The sequence below is a fragment of the Crotalus tigris genome, unplaced genomic scaffold (genome assembly GCF_016545835.1).
Source record: "Crotalus tigris isolate CLP2741 ecotype Arizona unplaced genomic scaffold, ASM1654583v1 scf7180000017668.6805642782:7212621, whole genome shotgun sequence".
In the NCBI taxonomy this organism is placed as follows: Eukaryota; Metazoa; Chordata; class Lepidosauria; order Squamata; family Viperidae; genus Crotalus; species Crotalus tigris.
Genome location: NW_024096554.1, coordinates 765698 through 790144, shown reverse-complemented (window position 1 = coordinate 790144; position 24447 = coordinate 765698). Strand labels below are relative to the sequence as shown.

The 24447-nt window shown below is 37.4% G+C and overlaps 1 protein-coding gene across 4 annotated transcripts in view; it reads left to right on the top strand.

Moving 5' to 3' along the window:
- BABAM2 (BRISC and BRCA1 A complex member 2) overlaps positions 1–19490 on the top strand; it is a 145015-nt gene extending 125525 nt beyond the window's left edge. For all 4 annotated transcript variants that reach the window (XM_039337058.1, XM_039337059.1, XM_039337061.1 and 1 more), the window contains exon 12: positions 18921–19490. In XM_039337058.1, coding sequence (XP_039192992.1) covers positions 18921–18984 — 64 coding nt within the window. In that variant the 3' untranslated portion in view covers positions 18985–19490. The remainder of the gene's footprint in view (positions 1–18920) is intronic.
- Positions 19491–24447: the final 4957 nt, after the last annotated feature.

The following is a 24447-nucleotide window of genomic DNA, read 5'->3' as shown; positions in this document are numbered from 1 at the left end:
TAATGATATTAATAATAATTGAGGAAGAATGCGTCAAATCAGCTAAACTCAGATTTACTCTTAACTAGCAAATAAATTGTATTTTTCTTATGAAGAGATCTTATAAGACATAAAATGTCCCAGAAGGGACATAAACCAACTTATTAGAACAACTTTGTTCAGGGATGTTTCATATATGGACTCCTTACAATTTGCAGCCAGATCCATAGCTTTGGGAATAGCATCATGATGGGGTCTGCAGCTGTAGCATTGGAAAATGGACCATCAATCAAGAGCTAATCTTCCCAACTAACACAACTCTAGATAAAAAAAAACTGTTTATAGAATCTGCTGTCCTCCTTATAGAAAATAAGGCTAAAAAGACATCTATGCGTGGCAGCCCTGAGGAATTAGCAAAAGAGATACAAGACAAGTCTGTCTTTTTCATTTCAATGCTAAGGCTACATGTCAAATATTTTTCAAGCAAGTAGCAGATAAGAAACACATGCTAGAGTTCTGTAAACAACACCAGACAAGGAAGAGAAGGCAAATTCCAAAGAAAATTGTTTTTGCGTTGATGTAACTATCCTTCCAGATAAGTAGAAGGATACTGAAATTCTGCAAACCTTGGAAGCATACATGTAGGGACAGATGAATACTAATTATTAAGGATATGCTCTGGAATTCATTCAAAAAAAATCAAAAGGCAAGATTTCTGCCATCTCCTGTGTTCAAAACAATGAGAAGTAACTCAGGATGAAGGAAGCAATAAATCGCTTAATGGACATTGATCCAGTGGAAGACATACTTTCGGGAATATTTCTCTGATGTATTTTCCCTTCTGTTTATAACGCCCAAAAAAATATTGAACTTGGAAAGACATTCTGAATCGTGTACTGCAGACAATTAGACTTCAAACAATATATGATGGATTCGGTGAAGGCATTATACTAGATAATTTTTTAGTATTGACGGATCTGGCAAAGCATACTTTTATATTCACAACAAGCCATACTATCAGTTCTTTGGTTTCTGTACAGGACGACTTTTCCATTGTTGTTCCCCTTTGCATACTAAAAGGATTGGTCCTAGTTCAGAATGCTCCCCTTTGGACTTGTCTCTCTACACCAAAGTATTCACCAAAGTGACACAGATGCTGGTAGAAGACTTATGGGCACAAAGTACCACATCTGTACCTAACTGGACATTTAATTTTCTAATTAATTAACTCCCCTTCTATGTGAGCTGACTTAGTTGTTGAACTTCAAGAAGAATTTGTTGGTATCCTTGAGAAGATTCTGCATCTAGGAGTCACCTAGGAGTTACCAACAATACAGAAGAGAAGAGTCCTTTTTGCCCTATGAGTACATACTGAGGTTCAGGGAGCAATAAGAGCAAGCATAGCATCCAGCAAACCAATTCTCATGACATTAGAAAAATTACAATGGATTATAATTTTGGCCTTAGACATAACCATTCTGGACCTTTTTTTGTAGTTTCTCCCATTCCAGACCAAAATTATCAAATCCTACTTGAGTGTTACAGTGCCTACAAGTAGCCCTGTCTGCCATGGAGAATGCTACTTATGGAACTGGTCACTTTATTACAGATATCAGCCTGATGGAGTTTGGAGCTCTCTTATAGTTCAGTGCAAAGACTGAACCCATTATAAGACAACACTGATTATCAACCAACTCCTTTGAAAGTCAGTACAGCTGGCCCAGAAGGCATTGTCACATCTAATGAGCGGACAACACATATTGGTGAAACTGACAAATATTACAACTAAGGCCAATATAAACAACTAAGGGACTTACAGAAAGATACACAAAACTAATGACTTGAGTGGGAAAAAAACATGGTCTCCTTATCAGCAAAGGGATCAAGGAACTCTCAGCAGACTGACTGAGATGTTGGCCCTTGTATCTGTACTGAAACAGAAACCATATAAACTTTTTCAAACCGTTGAAGGTTTAAAATCTAAGTTAAAAGCACAGTAATTGACACATAAGATTTTTTTTTCTTGAACATAGGACTTTTACAGATAAAGTTAGGAAGCCCTTTTTTTAAAGCTGAGCTTAAATACTAATTGCAAACTTTCACTCCAATGCTTCTTTTAAAATATATATTTGAAATGTTGTATGTGACCTTGGAATGTTCGTGAGCTTTGTGAATTAAGTTAATGTTAAACAAAGTTTCTGTTCTGGATCACAAGGATGCTTGGGTGTATAATAACATGTTACAATAATCCTGTTATGAAATGTGATGCAGTTTATCAAACCACATTTAAAACAATTGCTGTTTGAAGTTTTATGTTCACTGTTTATCTGACTAACCATTATGGAAAAAGACAGCATTTTAAACCATTCTGCATATACAGAGACAAGAAAACAGCAAGCATTTAAGTTTGTTCCATTAGAAGAGATGGAAAACTTATGCCTTCTGATTTATTTATTATTTAGAGTTTCAAAGTACTAATTGTAATCAGAGAAGGAAAAGATTCAGTATCAGGGAATCATCATTGGGCAAATGCTAAACCAGGGGTCTTCAAACTTGGCCCTTTTATGACTTGTGGACTTCAACTCCCAGAATTCCTCAGCCAGGCATGCTGGTTGAGGAATTCTGGGAGTTGAAGTCCACAAGTCATAAAAGGGCCAAGTTTGAAGACCCTACGCTAAACCATATTCTGATTTATTCTACAAAATTGAATTCCTCTAAATTGCTGCTGAATTGAGTCCCAAATCTGGCAGAGATGTGGGTCATTTCCCATTTGGCCAACTTGCTTGTCTTCTTTTGTTTCTAGAACTTTGGAGCCAAGTCTAGCCAGTCACAACGCTAAGCCTTAATTTAGCCCAGACACTGCTATGATGATTAAAGGAACTGCATATTAAGTGTTCCTTAAACCATTTTCCTGTGAGCACTTCAGCCATTTTATCACCAACCTGTCAGAGCATAAGCTAAATTCTGCAGCCCTTCTTATCCAACAATATGTTAGGCATATTATGCAGAGGTTGGACCAGAAGATGTTAAGAACGGGAAACAGAACAGAGACATAGAATAGCAATCTGCCCCAAAATCAGAATCAGAATCAAATCTGAGAAAGCGAACATTTCTGGGTAGTAGCTATTGTTGCATTTGTGAGAGTATATGATTGTACACCTTTCATTATATATTTGAATGGAAGAGATTAAATTGATTTCTTGTACCAACACAGAAACGACGTGTGAAGAGAGTGGCTGTCTGTTAGCTGTTTGCCTGAGTTTAAACCTTTCTCCCTGTGGTGCAGCCTAAACTGATATTTTACTGATTGGTTCATCCTGATAGGTTTTTTTTTTTAAGGGCAATGAATGTGCCACTTGTTTGTTTTTGTTTTTTTGTCGTTATTTTTATTCCTGTTTTCCAAGAGTTCATAGGAGCTCTAGGGGTTTTGTTTCTGCTCCACTGGAGATGGAAGGGTCCGCGAGAGCTCTTTTCTACAAGGAGTGACAGGAGCCTTTCCTACTTTCCAAGCAGCCACGCAGAACGCTGTCTCTGCCGTACCTAAAGCAGTTCTTGAGAATCAGTTTCTACATGTTGCATTTAATCTTTTTGCCTAATCACTTTAGTTCTGTTATTTTCAGTGGACTGTTTAGGTTTCATTATCCACTATATAGTGTAACTGAACACCTCGAAATCAACTCTGTCTTTTCTCCGTGGATATCTAACTCTCCCTTACAGCCCCTGAATGTGTCTGTAGGTCAGAGGCGCTGGGAGGTTTGTGGCTCTGTCTTTTGAGAGCACTGAACTATCTATTCTTTGTGCCTTTCAAGGTTAATTACTGGGAGTTACACAAAAACAGCCAGCCAGACTATGTGTGGTCAGGGAAGGGCTGGTCCTCTCTTTGCAAATGCCCAAGAACAGACTGCTGTGGGTGGCAAGCATTTTCAAAACAAGTTTTCTTTGTTTCCTGACAAGTTGCAGCAAGATGAGGGAACTATAAAGACTTTGGAATTACCAGACTGAGCTTCAGAAAGTGTGTAGTCAGCAGGATTTACAAGAATTTGGATGCACTTTGCGGCCACGCTGTTGACATCCTTTATATAACATGACATTATTATGAATTGGCAACATAATAATTATAGTCTGAAATGAATAGGTCAAAGACACAAGGCTTATGATTTCTGCCCTGAATTTAGTTCTTCTTTTCACCTAACATATAGATGAGGAGAGTGAGATTGTTCACATTTTTCCCTGGTCTGAATGGTTTCCACTAGGAGGATTATGGTCTGAAGTAAAGCATTTGTTATTGAAAGCCTCTTGCTGGTATGTTTGCATACATTGTAACTGGCAAATGCCATTTGGGATAGGTAACGTGAAAAGCACAAAAATAATTGAGAAGACTGTTATGGTATTCATATTAATCATGTTAAAGGCATTTTTAACCCTCAAATCTTAATTGTAATGCTGAAATGAAGAAAAGAACAATGCTGTGATTGTTTTATTGTTCTTACACATGTTATTCAAACAAGTGCTATAAAATGGATGAATTTGAATCTTTAACCTTGCACCTTTTGCATACCTTCTATCTAAACAGTACTGACATACCTGGTTGGCTATATATCCAAAATAAACTATGACTGTGTTCAAATACTTGGATTTTTTTTTTTCTAGGATGGGCATAGAAGTGTTTATCTTTCCTTTAACTTGGAAAAAGCCAGATAATTACATTTTGCATAAGTGAATATGTTTTACTATGAGGAATTGTACATACAATTCATACAGCTTCTCCAATAATCTCCTTACAGACAGATCCAAAATAACCCTGCTTCTTGATCCTTTGAATCAATTCCCTCCTCATTTATGCATCATTTTTTCAACCTTTTATTATTGACATATATACCGTCCTTTCCTCCAACATTCTTCATCTAGTCTCTTCACCTCATAGTTACTTTATCTTTCAGACCCATTCCGAGGAACCTCTTTGCTTCTTCCTCTTTCCCAGTAACGAAACTTCAGTCTTTTCTTGTTACAGTTGTTAGGTCTCTTTAGCTTGAAATGAAAAGGTTATGGGTTATATAAAATCATACATGGCATGGATAACACGGAAAGGGTGAGAAACAGTTATCCATTGAAATTAAATACAGGAGTTGGGGACCAAAAAAAGAAAATACGTTTTTCATATTGTACATAATTAAACTCCAAAAGTTGCTGCCAGCAGCTGTAATAATGGCAGCTAATGTAGAAATGGCGATTGATATTGATGTCTGTTTCCTACTTCTTGAATCATAGGCAGTACTCATTGAATAGTTGTGTTGGGATCCATATTATCATTTTCTAATGCAGATTTGTAAGATTCCCAAATGGGCCTAGCTTACCACTGTGAGATACAGAATGCTGGACTACATGAGCCTATAGCCTGATCTATAAAGAACTATGATCTTTCATGTTTCCCATTCTAAAATTTCCATATGAAAGGTCCTTGGTACTCTCTGAGCTTGGTTATTTTCTTGCAGACGTTTCATTACCCAAACTAAATATTAATGTCATCAATGCTAGTGCATAGAACACAACCAAGCTCAGAGAGCACCGAGAACTTCTCATTTCAACCCTGAGCTACAACTATTCTCTTTTATTGGTAAAATCTCTATAACTTAACATTGCTTCTTCTAATAGGCACGTGTGAGTATTCTACTAAAAGATAATTCTGGAAGTGGGCTTTTAGAGAGTTGGATGTTATAAACTAATTAGCAGTAATAAACATACCAGAAACATTTTATATATTTCTTGAAAACCCGTCAATATGGACAGATCCAAATTAGTCCAAACTAATCCAAATTAGCGGAGCCTGCCCCCAAGTAACAGTGTTTGTGAAACAGTCAGTATTCTAGTGGAAAAAAATTGAAAATTATATAATGCTGGTGAATCTACAATCTGTTGTCAGTTGCTGTTAAAAATTGGATTTAAGACATATTGTACTGGTGATGAGTTGTCTACTCTTAATGTTGGGTTTCACTTCAAATTAAAACGCTTTCAACCACTTTTACGCCATCAGCTAGAGTTGTTTTTTTTAAATCCTGCTAATATATGAATAGCTTAAACATGTAAATACATCTTTAGTTTTCACTGCCCAATAACATATCTGTATTTTTTTGAGCAAGAAAAAAAGAGGTTACTGTCATAGTTCTTGAGCTGAAACAGTAAATGGTTAAAAAAAAGATTAGTGTTGTGTTATATGAATGTTTTACTTAGAATTAGAATCTCCTTAAAATTAGTTTTAGATTCTTGAGGATATATATCTTTGGGATTCTTACACACAGTACACGAAAGCTCAGTTGTCCAGACAACTCCTGTTCTTTTTTTTCTTTCCATTATCTCTGTGGCTGATAAAGTTTCAGAGTTTTATTGGGCATGTTTTGGAAGAACAAGAGGACATAAGATCTTGAGTCACATTCCGTTAGCATGATCCTGAAATGAGAATGGTGTCTGATTCCTTGCTTGTGTAATAGCAATGGCAATAGAATTTTCTTCAAGAAATCAGTGTTCCTTTCCAGCAGTGCAGAGTATAAAATGCAGTGTTTTATGGCCATCCTAAGCTATCCCAGAGAGTATAGGATCATTCCTTGTCCCTATTGCTTTTTCCAGCCCTTATAAATTCCTCCTTCTCTAAGAGTCATGATAACATTTTTTTACCAGTATTCTGTAAGGTCACATTTTATATAACCAACAAGTAATCTGTTGCAGATTTTGTTCATGCATTTACTCTTCAACAAAACATTCCTTCTAGAAGAGTAATAAAATGAAGTTAAAATGTAGCATCTTTGAACATAGGTATAGTTCAGTTACTTAATTTCTTTACAGAAACATGTTGTTCTTAATGGCTTTCAACCTTCCAGCCTTTCAACTCCAGCAACTCAAATTGTTCATACCAACCCATTCAGAAAATTCTCCATTAAAACACATCTTTCTCCAAATGGCTTAATGTTTAAAGCAGAACAATAGGACAGAAACAATAGCTTCTATATAGCCATGAAGCCAGAAAGATTGACAACATAAAAGGAATTAAAGAATAGATCATTAAAACAAAATTTATGACATCTGAAACAAAAATTGACCGAAATCCTCCAAACCAGCAATAAGAAAAAATAGGCTTCCCCCACTTCCAGTTTCTTCAACCCAAGGAAAATAGTAGGGGGAAATAATTTTGTCTTATTTTCAAATAAATGGTATATAAGTTTTATTTAGTACAAGTTATTTACTGGAGAACTGCTACAGCAAGAATTCAATTGCTGTATTACTTATAACTTTGGTTGGTTATGTTGAGATTGCTGTGCATTTGAAACCTGTAATGATATTTCAGGTAAGGGTGGGGGAATTTCATGAGAGGTGAAAAGTAATGGGTGAATCAAACTTCTTCATTAGTTTCTGGGGAGTCACTTCTACATCCTACATCTTGGTTGCTATCCTATCTGTTTTTGACTTGTTTCCTGGTGCTGTTAGAGTTTCTATTTGCGTATCTGTGTTCAGAAGATCACATTGTTTGTTTTAAACATTTCTGTATAACAGATAACGCTAGTTATAAGAACAATTCAAAACATGTAAGTGTGAAAGAAAGGAAGATTTTCATAGGATTGTTGGAGTGAAAGGTACCTTGGAGATCGATTAGTCCAACCCCTGCCCAGTGCAGGAATCCTCATACCATTCAAATGCCAAATGGTTGCCTAGTCTTCTCTTAAAAACCTCCAGTGATGGAGCACTCATAAGGTCAAGAGGCATGCTCTTCCACTGCTTAAAAGCTCTGTGATTCTTCTCCTACCCTCAAGTGCTGTGGAGAAGAACTTCACACCCTCTGCCCTGTGACATCCCCTCATGTATTGGAAGATTGCTATTCCACTTCTACAGTTTTTTTATTAACATGAGTCACCCAGCACTCCAAAAGTATCATAACAATCATACATAGATGAATGCAGCTTATAAGTGAATGACGAGGATCTTTTTCTTGAGGTTCTGAAACACTGAGAAGATTAACTAATTCAACAAGAAAGGGTTTAGTAAGCACTTTTGAATCCTAGCTAGCATCTATTTATACTCTTGTGTTATACTTTCTACCCTTTTGTCTATTGTAGTGCTTATATAAGAGACAAATTATATTGATCTTAAACTGAACTCCAATTTAGAGGCAACACTTTTCACATTACTTTGGAAGAATGTATTGCAGTGATTATTTTCATTTCATTTATATCCATTTACTGTTGAACACAGGTGCAGGCTTTGGGGACGAGTCTGTATTGTTTGCATCTCAAACTGAAGCGCAAATGGTTTCTGTAGTCTGCAGTTTTTCTGGAAATCCATTCATATTCCCACACCATTCGAAGGCTTTTCACTCCAAAGTGCATAGCTAAATGTCTATGGAGAGTCTCAGTCATCCAGGTCATGGTTGTCAACCATGACCTAGATGATTGAGAATTTCCATAGTCATTTATATCCAGTTCTCCCCATAAAATTCAAAGTGTTATGTGGTAGTTATCACACAGTATCCTATCTAGATACCATATCTGCTTAGTTACAGTCTGTTTGTATCATGTGCCTTCTGCCTGTTCTCTGTCAATCATGTGGAGTCCATTTCAAACATTGAACATGTTAAGTAATTAAAGGACATTTTAAAATAATGCTATGTTAATGATAAATCATTCCCACAAACAATATAGTTTGTATAGGTTTGAATTGCAGGAGTTTGTTGAGTTCTTGTAAATGTCCTACCTAGAAGTTACCCAAAATGACACAATTTCCATCTGCAATGATATGTGAGAAAGAGCTTGAGAAACAGCAAGGAGATGCTATCTAGGGAACCATCAGATTAGAGAGGGTACTATCTGCAGGTGCATACCAAGAGGAGAAGGGCTCAGAAGGGATCCTCCCTAATTTCTCAGACGGTATAGAAAGGGTGGGTGATTTGTACGTTCGGACTTGCAAGATACTATTAATGTAGCCTTACAATAAAGCAGAAGTAGCTTATCTGGTTTGTTTCCTGCCTAGTATATTTGGGAAGCTGATGCTATCTTATTACCTTCCATACCTCCCATTTTCCATTTCTTGGGAGATGGTCAACTTGATGTATCTCAAGTCTGAGATACAAAACCTGAGTCTTTAAGGCAGTCTTCCCTAACCTAAGACATCAGATTTTATACATCTCTGCTATCCAGATTTGTGGATTTGCCCAGAATTGTCAGCTATGGCTATGCTAGTGTAGAATTCTAGAAACAGAAATCTACACATTTAAAGGGAACTTGAGTTAGAAAAGCCTGTCCTGTACCCTGATCTGGTCTCCCATACTTTAGAGCAGGGGTGGGGAACTATGGCCCTTTTATGACTTGTGGACTTCAACTCCCAGAATTCTCGGAGCTGAAGTCCACAAGTCATAAAGGGGCCATAGTTCCCCACCTCTACTTTAGAGGCAGCCCTAGAAATGTTTAAAGAAATTATTAAGTTATCATTTATGGTGTGATAGAAAAATATTCAAATTAACTGTATTTTATTTTAATTAAATATAAATTAAATCAAACCAATTTAGCTTTTGCCCTCATTCTAAGCCACCTACTATTTAATGCGTGCCTTCAGGCCTCTCAAATGCCAGGTGTGGTTCTTGGCCTGGAAAATGTGATGTATTCTACAGCTTTAATGCAGTACTTCATTTAGGAGTATTAACAAAACCAACATTATGTTATTGGATTGCTTTTGCTTATTTATTTTACAAAACAAGAGAGTACACACAGATAGTCCAGGAACTTTGAACTTTTGTATATCTGAGTATTGTTGTTTTTATCACATTCTGTTGCGTTTTGTGGATGCATGTTGAAATGCCACAAATACATCACTGTTATACACTAGCCAGGCAATCTAGGGCAATGTTTTTTTTTTCAAGATTTGTGCATGTGTAACTGTAAAAAACAAAATGAGAGAGGGAGGAAGAATTGAGTGTATATTGACCGTAAAGATTTTGCATTCAATTTCAGACACACACTTTGACTCTCTAAGCAACTGCTTGGATAGCACATGAAATTTCTCAACATAGGAGTACAATACAAGCAACAACACTAGACCAATTTTCAGTGCCACATTAGATCAAATTTTTAGAGAATTCAGAAAGTGAATTTCTGAACGGGAAAGTGGAAAGCAGCAAGTAAAGAATGTTAGGAACTAGTATAAGCTTTACTTGAAAATTGGTTTCTATATGGAGAGAACTGTAAAATTGAGACTAAACCACATAATGTCATAGTATGATGTGTCATGTACTCCAAACTGATTAAAAATAAATAAAAATTGCTGAAGAGTTCAGTGCTCTTAAAGATTAGATTTATGCCTTTGCTATGAATTTATTACTTTTACAGAAGTTTTTTGTAAACTGTATTGAATTTGAAAGCGATTTCCATCTGTTGAAGGGCAATAGAATGCTCAGTACAGCTTTCTCTCTTAGTTGCAGAAAGATTCAGTATTGGCTACCCACATTTTGTGCATAACAGATGGTTTTCTTGGTGAACTGTCATCTCTTTCCTTTGCCCTTGTGTTTTAGACTAATCTTATTAGCTGATAATTGTGCTTTTCCCTCTCCCTCCCTTTTTCCCCACATATAACTTTTCTTAACATTTATAAAATCAGGAAATTATTCTTCACTTTCTATCAAGAATGGGAAGAGCCCTCTTGCTGCATACATATTTATTATGCAACCTTGTTATCCAATTGTATCCCCAGTGATGAGATGCTCTTTAGTCACTTGATCTCTGTGAATCAAGTGTGTCCCAAAGGATAAGGACCTCCTGCATTCATCAGAGAAATTGATAAGGTTGGCAGGAAGTGAAGAATGTTCTCACTTTGTGCTGAAAGACTAGAAGTTACCAGGTTTTCTTCTTGCTTTGCTTGTAATCCTTAAAGAGGGGAGTTGTATTTTAGGGGGATCCTTGGTGAAGTCTGAGCTTGGTTGTTTTCTTGTAGACATTTCATTATCCAAACTAGGTAACTTTGTCAGTGCTAGTAAAGGTTTGCTCTCCGTTTATATTCTGGTAGATTGCCAGAATATTGTTTACTTGATTGATGGTCCAGTATTAATCATGGAGTTAATCTATGCTCATCTGGGTGCTGATTGTTGGTGGGAAGTGTCTTGGTCTGTTTGTTCCCCCTTTGGATTTTTGATTGTCTCTTCTGTATTTCTAGTATGTTTTCTTCAGCTCAGGAAGGTGGTGCAGAGTACATAGTGAACTCAACAAGGAGCTCTAAGCAGACATTTCGGGAGAAAATCTGTCCTATAATCCAAGATTATAAATAACCGCTTAGGTAAAAGCTGAAACTGGAGGAAGGGTATCCTTGTCTGCCTTTTTTAAAGAAAATAATTTCAAGGCCAACTTCTTTCTTCTGTTTGTCTAATCTCCAAGATGACAGTCTTTAATTACTCTATACCAGTGGTTCTCAACCTGTGGGTCGCGACCCCTTTGGGGGTCGAACGATCCTTTCACAGGGGTCGCCTAAGACCATCAGAAAACACATATTTCCAATGGTCTTAGGAACCGAGACACCACTCCTCTATCCATCTCCAGGCGGATAAAAACAACACAGAGAATGGTAAGACTTAAAGCATCAAAGGAGCAACTCCCCCCCTCTCAGGTAGAGCTAGCAAGAGCCAACGACTCAGCCCGCCTTCTCCCAGCCTTTTCACCAATCAGAAGCTGCAGCCCGGACATTGGCATCCGTGACGTATCTTCCTGGGGAATCTGTGAAGCCCGTGGAGCTGCTCCAGATCGCGCTTGTGTGCAGTCGCTTGCGCCTCAGTGGAAGAGGGGAGATGGGCTAGTGGGAAGTTGAGGGGGGATGAGGCAGGAGGAGGAAGGAGGGAGGGAAGGAAGGGTTGTTAGCTATGGAATCAGCACGCGGAGGGCTTTGCCATGGGGGTGGGTTCCTTTTGTATTTTGATTCCCTCCCTTTTGGAGGGAGGAATGGACATTTTATGATCTGGGGGGGGGAAACTGGTGTCTGTGAATAAAAGCGCCGGCGATCATCTTTTCTTTCCGCCAGCTCACCTTGATGCATTCAATGCAATTGCTTTTTTAAATAGCGCTTTTGGATTGTATTTTTTTTTAATCTTAGCTTTTAAAAAAACCCTGGAAAGCGCATTCTTAGAGCAAGGCGCAGACTTGGTACCTCTCTCTCTCTCTCTCTCTCCCCCGCGGCCCCCCAATCCCCGGGTATTTTTATTTTTGGTTGGCAAAATCAGATCCACAGCTGCTAAAAATGAATAGTGGCTTGTGAGGGAGGGGGGTTGCTGTGGGCAGCAGAAGACAGGCTGGTACATCTGAGGTGTTGTTCACTTGCTCGCCTCCTTTCTGTTGACCCCCCCCCCGGTCTAGATCGGATTTGCTGCTTTGCGCGGGCATGAGCCAGGATGGCCATTCGTGGGATTGGTGAAAATGTTGGAAGGAGAGAATGAAATAGCTGGAATCTGGGACAGCTGTAAAGTCGTATCCTTCTGTTTTGGAAAACTTCCATGAAAAAGCATTAAGCATCCCACCCACCCAACCCCTTCTTGTTCTCCTTTCACAGTCTCCTCGCAGGCAGATGAGGTCGTTTTCTGGGGGGGCGTGGAGGGAAGGAGGGGATGCTTTGAAAGTTTGCCCCCCACCCTCCCTTCCTCAAATAATTTGGCTCCTCTTAGCTCGCGGGGAAGGGGAGGCGCCCACGCGCTACAAAACAGGCTCCCTCACCAAATGCATAATCCACTTTGGGGAAGGAGGGTGGAGGGTGGAGAAGGAAGCTGTCGGGTTTACTTGGCGAGTAAGCATCCCAGAGGCTCCTTCTCCTCGCCGCTGCCGCCCTTAAATGGCTCCCGCCTGAAGAAGTTCACTTTCTAGATATCTAACTTTCCCCATCCTAAAAAAAAAGGGTCTTTGGCGGTGCAAGAGAAGGCGAGGGAGAAGGGTTGGGGGAAAAAAAACCAAACAAACCTGGGGATCCCGTTAATCAACACGCAGCCTTAGCGGAGTAAAGGGCTGAGCCAGGACTGACTCTCACCCTTACTCGTGAGTAAACTCTGCGGGGTATCTGCCAGCGGGAGGGGAGCGACCCTCCGGGATCCTGACCACTAGCTGGATCGGGCGCTTGGAGAAGCAGATCCCAGAGAGGGAATAAAAGTTGGAGCAGGTGAGGCTTTGACCCCCTCCAGTCTTCAAAGACCCCCCCTCTGATTGTCCCTCTCCCCACTGGAGACACTCCAGAGCAAGATGGGGGTTTGGGGGGGGGCATCCGGACTTTGTGGATCCGGGCAACATCCTTTTGCCTGCAGACCCCGGAGTCAGCCCGCAGGTTTGAGTCTTCCCCTCACAAAAGCGCTTCAGTTCGCAGCTTCGAACGGCCCCCAAAGTTGGCCCTGAAAGTTGGGGGTGAGGATTTTTCATCAGGGCCAAAGAGATGAACCCTCCCCTCTAAAAAAAATATTGCAAGACCATCTTTCCAAACTCGGATGCAGGACTAAATATTCGGAGTGGAGTGACATTCATTCTCTCACACCCACTCGCCAAACATACATTTAATTCCCCCTTAACCCCCACCGTAGCCACCTCCAATCTCCAGCACACAACTGAATCAAACCGGTCTGTTATTAAGGAATATTTACATTATGATTATCAGATATTTACATTACGATTCATAACAGTAGCGAAATTACTGTTATGAAGTAGCAACGAAAATAATTTTATGGTTGGGGATCACCACAACATGAGGAACTGTATTAAAGGGTCGCGGCATTAGGAAGGTTGAGAACCACTGCTCTATACTGTTCTAATAAATATTAAGAAGCATTGTACGCAGGACAGGGACAAATGTTTTTTCTCTTTCATAACCCCTAAAGCAAGTAATGGGGAATTAAAGGCAGATGAAAGAAATAGTTTTCCACACAGTACAAGCTATCTATTGAGGTCTCTATCAAAAGAAAGAATGTTGACCACCAACTTAGATAGTTTTAAAAGTGGATGTCAGTGGTAGTAGTTGTTTCTTGTTGTATTAAACAACAATAATATTATATGTAATATTATATGTAATATTATATGTAATAATATAATGTAAATGTTTCAGACTTATAGAAGTATTAACAGCTTTTATCATCTGAGTCAAGGAGTAATAATATAAGCCTACATATAAATTATAAAATGGAAACAAAATGGATATTAATGTCAGAGAGAAGACAAGAAAATACGAATAGATTTCTCAAATATCTCCTATCTTGCCCCTCTGACAATTCATCACCTGTTCAAATGTTAACAAAAATACATCTTAACATTTCATTGGTTCAAAGCAGCTGCAGATTTAGCTTTTCAGTGTTGCATAATTATTTGGCTATTTCTATGACTAGTAATTGTGTTTGTACATACACACACCAATAATTCTGTGTCTCTGTGTGTAGCTTATGCATATACTGTATATGTGCATATCTGTATATAGGTATATATGTTCTTTTGAGAGCGGGCATCAGAATTTCATTTTTAATGTGTGCCAATGTGTTCACAAGAATTATCTTAATTCTTGATGGCTTGATAAATTTTAAATATATGACTTTAATAATCAGCTGTCATTATAAATACCTGCAAATCCTGATTTCAGTCCATAATCCAAATATGCCTAGGAATTGTGCACCAGTTGATCCATTCCTGGATTGGCAGTCCCTGTTTTCAGTCACTTATACCCTAGTCACCACCAGATTGGACTACTGAAATGCAATCTACATGGGGTTGCCATTGAAGAATATCCAAAAACTTCAGCTGATACAGAATGCAGTAGTGCAGGCAACTATATGTACTCCTAGAACAGTGCATATTAAACATCTGCTTTGTGAGCTGCATTGGTTGCCAGTTTGCTTCCAGCTCCAATTCAAGGTGCTGGTTTTAACTTTTAACACCCTTCATGATATGAGACCAGGCTATCTGATGGGCCACCTCTGCCAATTAGCCATCCGATTAGATCTGGCAGAGAAGGCATATTGCATGCACCATCAGCTAAGAACCTACATTTGATGAGTCCCAAGAGATGTGCCTTCTTTGTTATGGTGGCTACCTTATGGAACATTCTCACGAATGTTAGATTACCTCCATCCCTTTTGACATTCTGGAAGGCCCTAGGGAACCGGAGACATGCTTAGATGGCTCCATTGCTGAGGTAGACATTTTTATCCTTTATTTGCCTGGGGTATGTATATTTTTATAATATTTACTTTTAATATGGAATTTATATTTTTATAACTTTTTACATTTATTGTTTCATTTAATCTTTGTACATCACATAAAGTTGCTTTTTATAAGATGAGCAGCTATACGAATTTGATCAATACATGATAGATAGATAGATAGATAGATAGATAGATAGATAGATAGATAGATAGATAGATAGATAGATAGATAGATAGAAAGAAAGAAAGAAAGATAGAAAGATAGAGATAGAGATAAAATGGCAGTAGCAGACCAAGCCTCAATCTGGCAAAAAATTCACCAACTAGAAATTGTATTACCAACTGGAGGGTGATCGCAGCCAATTATTATTGGAGAAAGTCTAAAATATCAATATACAATGCATATTACACATGTTGTACATTAAAAAGAGAATATTATGTGCTTATTATTCCAAAGATTATGCAATAGAATATATCTACTGTTTTATGAAAGATGAATTATTGATTTAGGAACATCAGTTAATTCTCCCAAGATATCCTCTCAAATAGAGGAAGTAATGGCATCACAACTGAAAAATAAGTAAATATTATTTATTATGAAATAATGCTTGTTTAATACCCCCCAAGAAACATCCTGATCTAAAACATATTGTTTTTAGTATTAAGATACTCTAAACCTTTTCAATATGATGAGAGATCTAATTTATAACTCCCCAAAAAGATTTATCTACTATAATTTTATAATGTACGATGTTTACAGATAAATTAGAAATTGCATGCATGATTCATATTATATATACATATCTTGTTAAACTGAATGTAAGTTATATAATTAGGAAACAGTTATTCCCAATCATCATATGATTCTAATTATGAGCTGAATCTGGAAATTCCTTATATCAACATGATTAATTAAAGATTAATTGAACAAGTGCCCAATTATAACCCGAAAAAGAAAAAAGTTAAATCCACTTTCCCAACAGGCATATTTATATCACATTATTTTAAAGGATGTTCCTACCAAAGAAAAATGTTTAGTAGCTTTGTAAATTTGTCTAAAATAGTATAAAGGAATAGAAATAGGAGACATTTTAAAATATAAATTTGCCTTGGAGTTAAATTCACAATTATCTTGCCCCAAATACTCAAAAGAATCTCTAGACTATCTGTTTAAATGTATCACTTGGGAAAGCTTTAAAGAATTATGATATCAAGATAAATAAAAGCAACTCCCATGTTGTCAGAATTATTAGTAGGTCTCAGTAATACCATCAAATTCCTTCTCTGTCATAACGCTACCTCTGGGCCTTCTGGGTGGCTTTGAAGACCTGAGTTTCCCCTGAGTTGGACAAGGATGTTTATTGAGCCCAGTAAAGGTGCAGCTGATTTGGCAGTTATTTAGGATGCCTTGGTTAATTTGTTATGGTTGAGTTCCATATTTGTTTAATGTGCTCTTTGGTGTTTGAGTTGCCCATGATTATATATTTAAGATTTGCGGCAATATAAATGTTGTAAATAAATACATCAAGTCTAATTTGCTCCAGTTTAAACTAGGCAAAGAATCTAATTCCTGTATTAAAGAAATAAGTTTATGGATAGATATATGAAATATCTGTTTATAACTATATATTATTTTGTACTTCACTTACTACATTGTCTTTAATATTTTCAGAATTTCTAAAAGTGTAAGGAAGAGGTTAGCCACTAATGTCTTATCCCTTATTAATCTTACTGTTCAAAATATTCTGAAAGATATGGATTATATGGTCCTCTGGCCATGAATACTGCATTGTAACCACTGCCCCGATGATGCAATGGTTACAATGCAGTATTGCAGGTTAATTTTGCCCATTGTCTGGAATTCGACCCCGATGGGCTCAAGGTTAACTCAGCCTTGCATCCTTCTGAGGTTGGTAAAATGAGGACCCAGATTGTTGGGGGCAATATACTGCTCAGCCTGGTGTTCCAGTTGGTGCTCCTTTGAGCTCAAATAAAAACTTGAAATGTTTTTACACATACACACAAAATTTGCTCTTAAAGTTAAAAATTCATGTTGTGTCAAAGAATATATATAAAACAGTTGAAATTGTAGAACAATTCAAATAAAGTAACAGATTTATTTATTCTATTCCTCCTTTCCGCAATAAAAATCTTTAACATTTTTAATGTAAATTAATTCTACATAGAAATCTTGAATTTCTGGATGATGGACTACATATTCTGAGATATTCTAATGTTATGAGTGTATGTTTACTCAAGTTTATCAGCCTCCAATATGGAGTTAAAATGCTGCTAAATCCTCTCTCCAGATTGTGACATTCAGTGGTTTCTTACTTCCTTCTTGTCTTCCTTCCTGGATCCTTGGCATAGGATTTTGCATTAAAAATTGCCTAGAATTTTTGGCATGTTTGATCAAACTAGTTATTGTAAGTATTCAAGCAAGATTGTAATTTATAAGCACCTTCACTTCAGAAATTTACCAAGAGAGAGAGAGGGAGGGGAGGGAGAGAGAGAAAGAGAGAGAGAGAGATTCATATGTAAAACAGCTATCCCAATGGAAAGAGGGGGAATGCAGTGGCAGAAGGAGAGAATAGAGTAGTGTCTCCTCAGAATTCTTTCTTATTTTTAAATTTAGTCATTCATGCCATTTGGTCAGTAGACACAACATGGAAGATTCTTGCTCTCCTAATGTATTTCTAATTCACTATAGTGAAACTATTAATGCATGTTATGCAATGGTTTTGGTTTTCATTTTGTGCATGTATTTTTGCTGGCCAGCTGATGTTGATTAGGTCTGAGAGGGAGTGACTGCCCAAGGTCCACCCAACTGGCCTCTGTGACTAAGGCAGGATGAGAATCTTGGTCTCCCTACCCCTAGTCCAGCATCTTAACCACTACACCATGCTGGCTCTTGGACTGAATACAGAATACAAAATGTTAAATTTGCTCTGTGCAGTCCATATGGATTTTTAAAATATGGCATATTTATGAACATGACAGACTTTGCCCATTATAGAAACAGGGGCAGATACTGAGCTGTCTGGATTTAACTCCTGCCACCTCGATTCTAAAATATACATAACATATTTCAACTCTATAGTTATCTTTAATGTATAAATTAAAATTCACTCCTAGAAATTTGTATCTATTAAGCATTCATGTTATGTGAAATCCAGTTGTATCAGTTGCTTGTAAGAATCAAGGTACTATACTGGAAATCTCTATAATTTAATATGAAACAATAGCTAACATATGATCTATTTGATGCGCTTTGGAAAATGAGGTACTTTTTTTGGACTTCTGCAAAATATTACTTTGGTTAGTGTATAGGAATTAAGTGTATTAGAGATCTTCATGACAGCAGCAGGAAGGAGGGCAATAACCTAGGATATACTAAGCGAAGCGTTTCTCAGTAGAAATGGCAACAGAGTGAATAACAATAAAGCAGTAATAAATGCAAACAATTCTGTTAAAATAAATTTATAATAAACCATTATTTGAGTAACATATGCCCCCGACTTACTTATTTTAAAAAATATGTAATTACAGTTTTTCTGTAATGGATAAGTCTGTATTTTAAGCATTATTTCAGAGTAAGAAATTATAGTGCTATATTTGATCATGCCAGCCACAGTATAACGAAAAGAGATTTTTTAATCAGAAAAGGTTTTATGTTTTGCATGCTAGACAATCTTGTCTGTAAATACAACATCCTCTCTTATTTTGATCTTTACTAACATAATTTTTTTATGCATTTTTCTAGGGCTTATTTCAAACTATTTGTCCCTCAGTTCCAGGAGGCAGCCTTTGCAAATGGAAAACTCTAAAAAGGAGGGGGGGGGAAACAACCTCATCCTGAGAAAATGCCAAACAGATTCTTGTGCCCACATGCTTGTCAACAGATTGCAAGATAACTTCCTGAAGCTTGGGCTTCAGCATTTATTGGGGGGGGGGGGGTAATTGCCTCTGCAGTGTCATTGTGATCCTCATAGACTGACTGAATGAGAGCTTTGGCTAGTTGACTTCAATACAGGGTCTTTCTCTCTCTCTCTCTCTCTCTCTCTCTCTCTCTCTCTCTCTCTCTCTCTCTCTCTCTCTCTCTCTCTCTCTCTTTCCTATATACAGAAATGTTGCTTCATTACTTGCTTGATGGAAGCTCAAAATATATTGGATCAATATGATTTTTTTTTCCTTGCTTTTATTTTTTTCTAAATTTCTTTTTCTATGCCAATGTTTAGAGGGGTTTTTTTTTGTGTGTGAATTTTTGCATGCTGGAATTTCTGACACCTTAGAAGTATACTGAAAATAAATGTACAATAAATCTGTCATATTATATCTGTGTCCTAAGTTGATTCTCATGGGAAAGAGAAGGTATGCAATCGGATCAGCTGTCAGTTGCCACAAAAATGGGCATGCTGTTTTTGGCAACTTTACTTGTAAATCTTATTGGAGGATTTAGTTTCATATTTTGTTAGTTACCAGAACATAACTTGACAAAAGCTTTTTAGTTATAAAAGTACTACAGAAATGTATACTATTTAAACAGTAGTGGTTATTAATTTAAGTTAATTCTATGACATTTCTATCTAATTTTACAATCCTGATGAGAAATAAATAATTGAAATAGCATAGAGAATTTCCAATTTCTAGGATGATATTTTATAACAATTCAAGCTAAATTTTTCATTTTAACTAACGTTAGAAAAGTATGGAAAACTATTATTGGATGCATCATTATTTCTGTTATAAAAATAGCACATTCAATGTTAGATACATTTTTTTTCTTTCCTGTGATATATTTAGGCAAATCACTTGCCTCTGACTCGCAATATAGTAACTTCCCATATTTGTAAATAACATTAGGGATTTTCCAGATGGAATATAAAGTTCATGATGTTGTAGATAGCATATTAGCAACACACCTTATTTCTCCCGAGATTTTGGAAAGGAGCTAACAAACAAGTTTAAAAAACTGTTACTGTATAAATGCAAAACGTGATATTTCAATATGTTGCATAGATAGATTGTATTTTGGCGAATCTATGAATCTTACAATAATATTTGCATTGAAATATTTAAGGGATACGTTCTTGCCCAAATTTTTGTTAGCCATGAAGCATATTCGATGCCTTTGGGTAGTCAGTGTCCTGCCATCTGTTTGCCTTCAGAAGTCTCTTGGATGATAAAACTGAAATAACCTATAAAGTTTCTTGGATGAAAACTTTCCAGTGTTGCAGATGCATAGTATTAAATGTATATTGTAAATCCAACTATATGTGACAGATGACAGGCCCCTGAGCAGGATTTAATCTGCAATGGCAGATTATAAGCATGACTAACCCTAGGCCAGATTGCACTCCAAGCAAGAAATGTTTATAGATTTCCCCCTGCCGCCCCCACCCCACTATTCACCTCTTGAAGACCTTTAGGTTGTTAAAATAATTTGTAGCCATTCTCATTGCTTATAAAGTGATATGTCAGTGTGATTTCTCTCTCATTAAAATTATAGCTTACATACATGCATGAGAATATAGTCATTCAATTATAGCTTACATACATGCATGAGAATATAGTCATTCATTACCTTTCACACGGTTTGCTGCATTGTAAACTCTTGACAAGTTGCAGTGGTTACAAAGTCAATGCAATACTCAGATCAACAGCAATGAAGACAAATTGAATGACTTTTTCATCTGTTAAGTAGACAGATGTAAGTAGACTTGCATCAGTTAAATCCAGTCCTACCTAGAAATTGCAGGCAGCAATTGCAATGAGAGAAACGAATAATGTGTCCTTTTTTCTTATATTTCTTATGCTCTACAATGTGCAAGCCTTTTTTCCCCTCTGAAGCAATAACTACAGTAACACAACGTTAAAGTGAAACAGCACCTTAATGTCATTCATCTTGTCTTTGCTCCTCAGTCTTCCTTGAGTGATAACAAGCAGACTGTAGTTGACTCTGCTGCCCTTATAATAATCTTGTTATATTCCATTTATATAAAATTATATAAATGTTATTTCTAATTAAATAAATACATCAATTTATATATATATATATATATATATATATATATATATATATATATATATATATATATATATATATATATAATTTAATGAATAAATTACCCAGGCTGTGGGCTGGCTGTTCACTTTGGTTCCAAAGCTGCTTTCTTTTCAACCATTGAACTGTGTTTTGATTTGTATAGCTGTATATTGTATGTCAAGAATGGGTGTAGAAAAGAGGGAAAGCCAAGTTCAAACACAGAAATAACTCTTGGAGCATCAAGAAATTAGCAAAAAAAGCAGGCAGAGAATATTTAACAGAGGCCCTGCTAATTTGCTGAGACCACAGTCCAAACAGTTGAATAAGTCCCCAGTGCAATTTAGGTGGGGGGAAACACCCTCTAAACATGAGGGTGTTCATGAATCAATACAGAGTAAACACAATATTAAATGGCTGGAGAACACATAAATGCTTAATTGTAAGCACCTCCAGAATAAATGGAGAGTAAACAGCTAACATTTTTATACCTGCTGCTCTCTAGAGCTTGTTAGTTGCAGCAGTAGCTGACGAATTAATACTCTTGCTGAATAAATGGCCTTTGCAAACTACCTGCTGGGAAAATTGATTTTTGAGCTGCTACATGTTTACATCAAAGTGTATTGAAGCCATAGTGTGTGGGGGGGTTTCCCACTTGTGAGGATTTTGCAGGGCTGTGCCAATGAAATGCAGAACTCTTGTGCTCCATTCCCACTGTGTAGAATTGTAGAAGCCCTTGACTTGCAGTGAAGCAAATAATTTTATTAACTAGTTAAATCCACCCATGAGCCTGCCCACTTTTGGCATACTGTTTCTTTTAACCCACCATTCCCTACTGCTGAACAATTGCTTTTGAAGATACATGGCAAGATGTGAAAATTAGCAAGAGGTATCCTGACATGTCAACAAAACCTGGCTTTCTTGATTAAAAGAACAAGAGGCACCTCTGACACATGGGTCTAATACACATAAAGTCCACCTTTAGTTCTGTTAATAGGTATGAGCGCAGTAATGCTGGGATCATATGTCCTTTGCATGATGCATAATTTCAGGGCAGCTTCTTGGGAAGGTGGAAGAGAGAATCATATCTCAGCAACTTGTTCTTTCCACAGCACTCATTTTCCAGTTTCAGGTAGCCTTCCATTGAAGAAATGAAGCAGAATAGTGTTTTCTAGTCTCTTCAAGAGCAAGGTGTGTTTTTGAGCAGAGCATTAACTGCATGGGTCTTCTAGAAATCCAGAATAAATAACGTCTTCATTCTCAGGGAAACAGGTGGATTAATAGGACAGTTTCCACACGGACGTAGATTATATAATTATACACTGGGCCTTGGTGTGTGTCTGGCTGTAATAGCCCCTTGGGCTCTTTTTATAAATGACTCAACTTGGTGTTTGAGCCTAATTATGGGCTACTTGGATGTAGAAGCAAAGTAACTGGATATTCCTGTGCAGCTTTCAATGAAGTATTTCGTGCCCAAGTGGATTGGCCACTGCAAAGCTACATAAATCTCTAGATGTGTTATCAGAGTGCAATGGAAAATTCAAAAGGAAGGCTTCAACAGGACCAACCAGATTTGTATGGAAGCCACCGGATATGCCCGTACAATGTCAGTTCATCATAATGGCTTTCCTATTGATGGTTTTCTCCAATATAGGATATTTTGTAAATAAAAGGACATACGCATAATAAAATGGTTTGCTGAAATTAGCTTTCTGGGGTGCCATTTTGCAGTATCCAATGGATAGATAGATTGATAGATAGATTGATAGATGATAGATAACGTCATTTTTTTTACTGGGCACAATGGCACACATTAAAAATGAAACTTAGTTGCTTGCTCTCAAAGTGTACATACATAACACACATTTAAAGATACTATATATAACATATGTATAGACCTACACCCTTACATATAAGTAACATAAATATTAATCACTGTCCATCTTGAATACATAACGGAAGGAGGAAGCTTTAAAGTTCACAAGGTTAATACTGTATGGAACAAAACTGAATCTGGATGTTCTGCTTTGGATACCACGAAGCCTCCTCCCAGAAGGTAACAAGGAAAACAGGTCGTGAAGAGAATGTGTAGTGTCCCAGATAATCTTGCAGACCCTGCTCAAGCAACGCTTAAATGCTATGTCCTGGATGGAAGGGAGGGAACTGCCAATAATCTTTTCAGCCATTCTTACCACTCTCTGCACCGTCTTCCTGTCAGAAGCAGTGATGCTTCCAAACCAGACTGTGATGCTGTATGACAGGATGCTTTCGATCGTCCCTCTGTAGAAAGTGTAAGGACAGGGGAAGGAAGATATGTTTTTCTCATCCAACGCAGAAAATACAGGTACTGCTGTGCCTGCTTCATCAGTCTCTTGCTGTTGAGCGACCAAGCCAGCCTACTTGTTAATTGCACACCCAGGAATTTTGTTGCTGGTAACCATTTCCACAAGTGACTCATTAATGCACAGAGGAGTGTGGCTGCCTTTTCTGACATCAACAATGATCTCTTTGGTTTTTCCAATGTTTAAAACTAGGCTATTCTTACACCAGTTCATCAAACCCTCAACCTCCTCTACCCTCATTGTCATCCTGAATAAGGCCCACTATTGTTGTATTGTCCACAAACTTCAGAATATGGTTGGTGCAAACCTAGCACAACAGTCATGGGTCAACAGGGTGAACAGCAGCGGACTTAGGACACAGCCCTGAGGAGAACCTATGCTCAAGAAAATAGTGTTAAAAATATTTGTTCCAGCTTGCACATACTGGAGCCTGTTAGTAAGAAAATCAAGAATCCGGTTGCATAAAGGAGTGTTTAAGCCTAAAGGGCCCAGTTTGTCCACTAGAAGCTGGAGAATGATTGTGTTAAATGCTGAAGTCGACAAACAACAAATGCACATGAGCATTTCTTTCCTCTAAGTGCTCCAAGCTCAGATGGAGAACAGAAGAAATAGCAACAGAAGAAATAATAATTTACTATTACTAGACACTGGAGACAGTTCTGGTGTTGCTTTCTGTCATCAGAGTTCAACTGCAATTGCTACAGATTGTTTCTTTCAAAAGCCTGAAGTTCTCAGGATATGCTTGATATTATCAAATGCCTTGGTTCCTGCACTGAATTTTTGCCACCAAATCCACTTCCTGCAATTCCATTCCTTCACTTTGTTTTCAAAGTGGGGGTTTTGTTTGTACCTCATTTTATGTCTCAAGGTTTAATCACATGAATAAAATAACTACCTTTTTTATA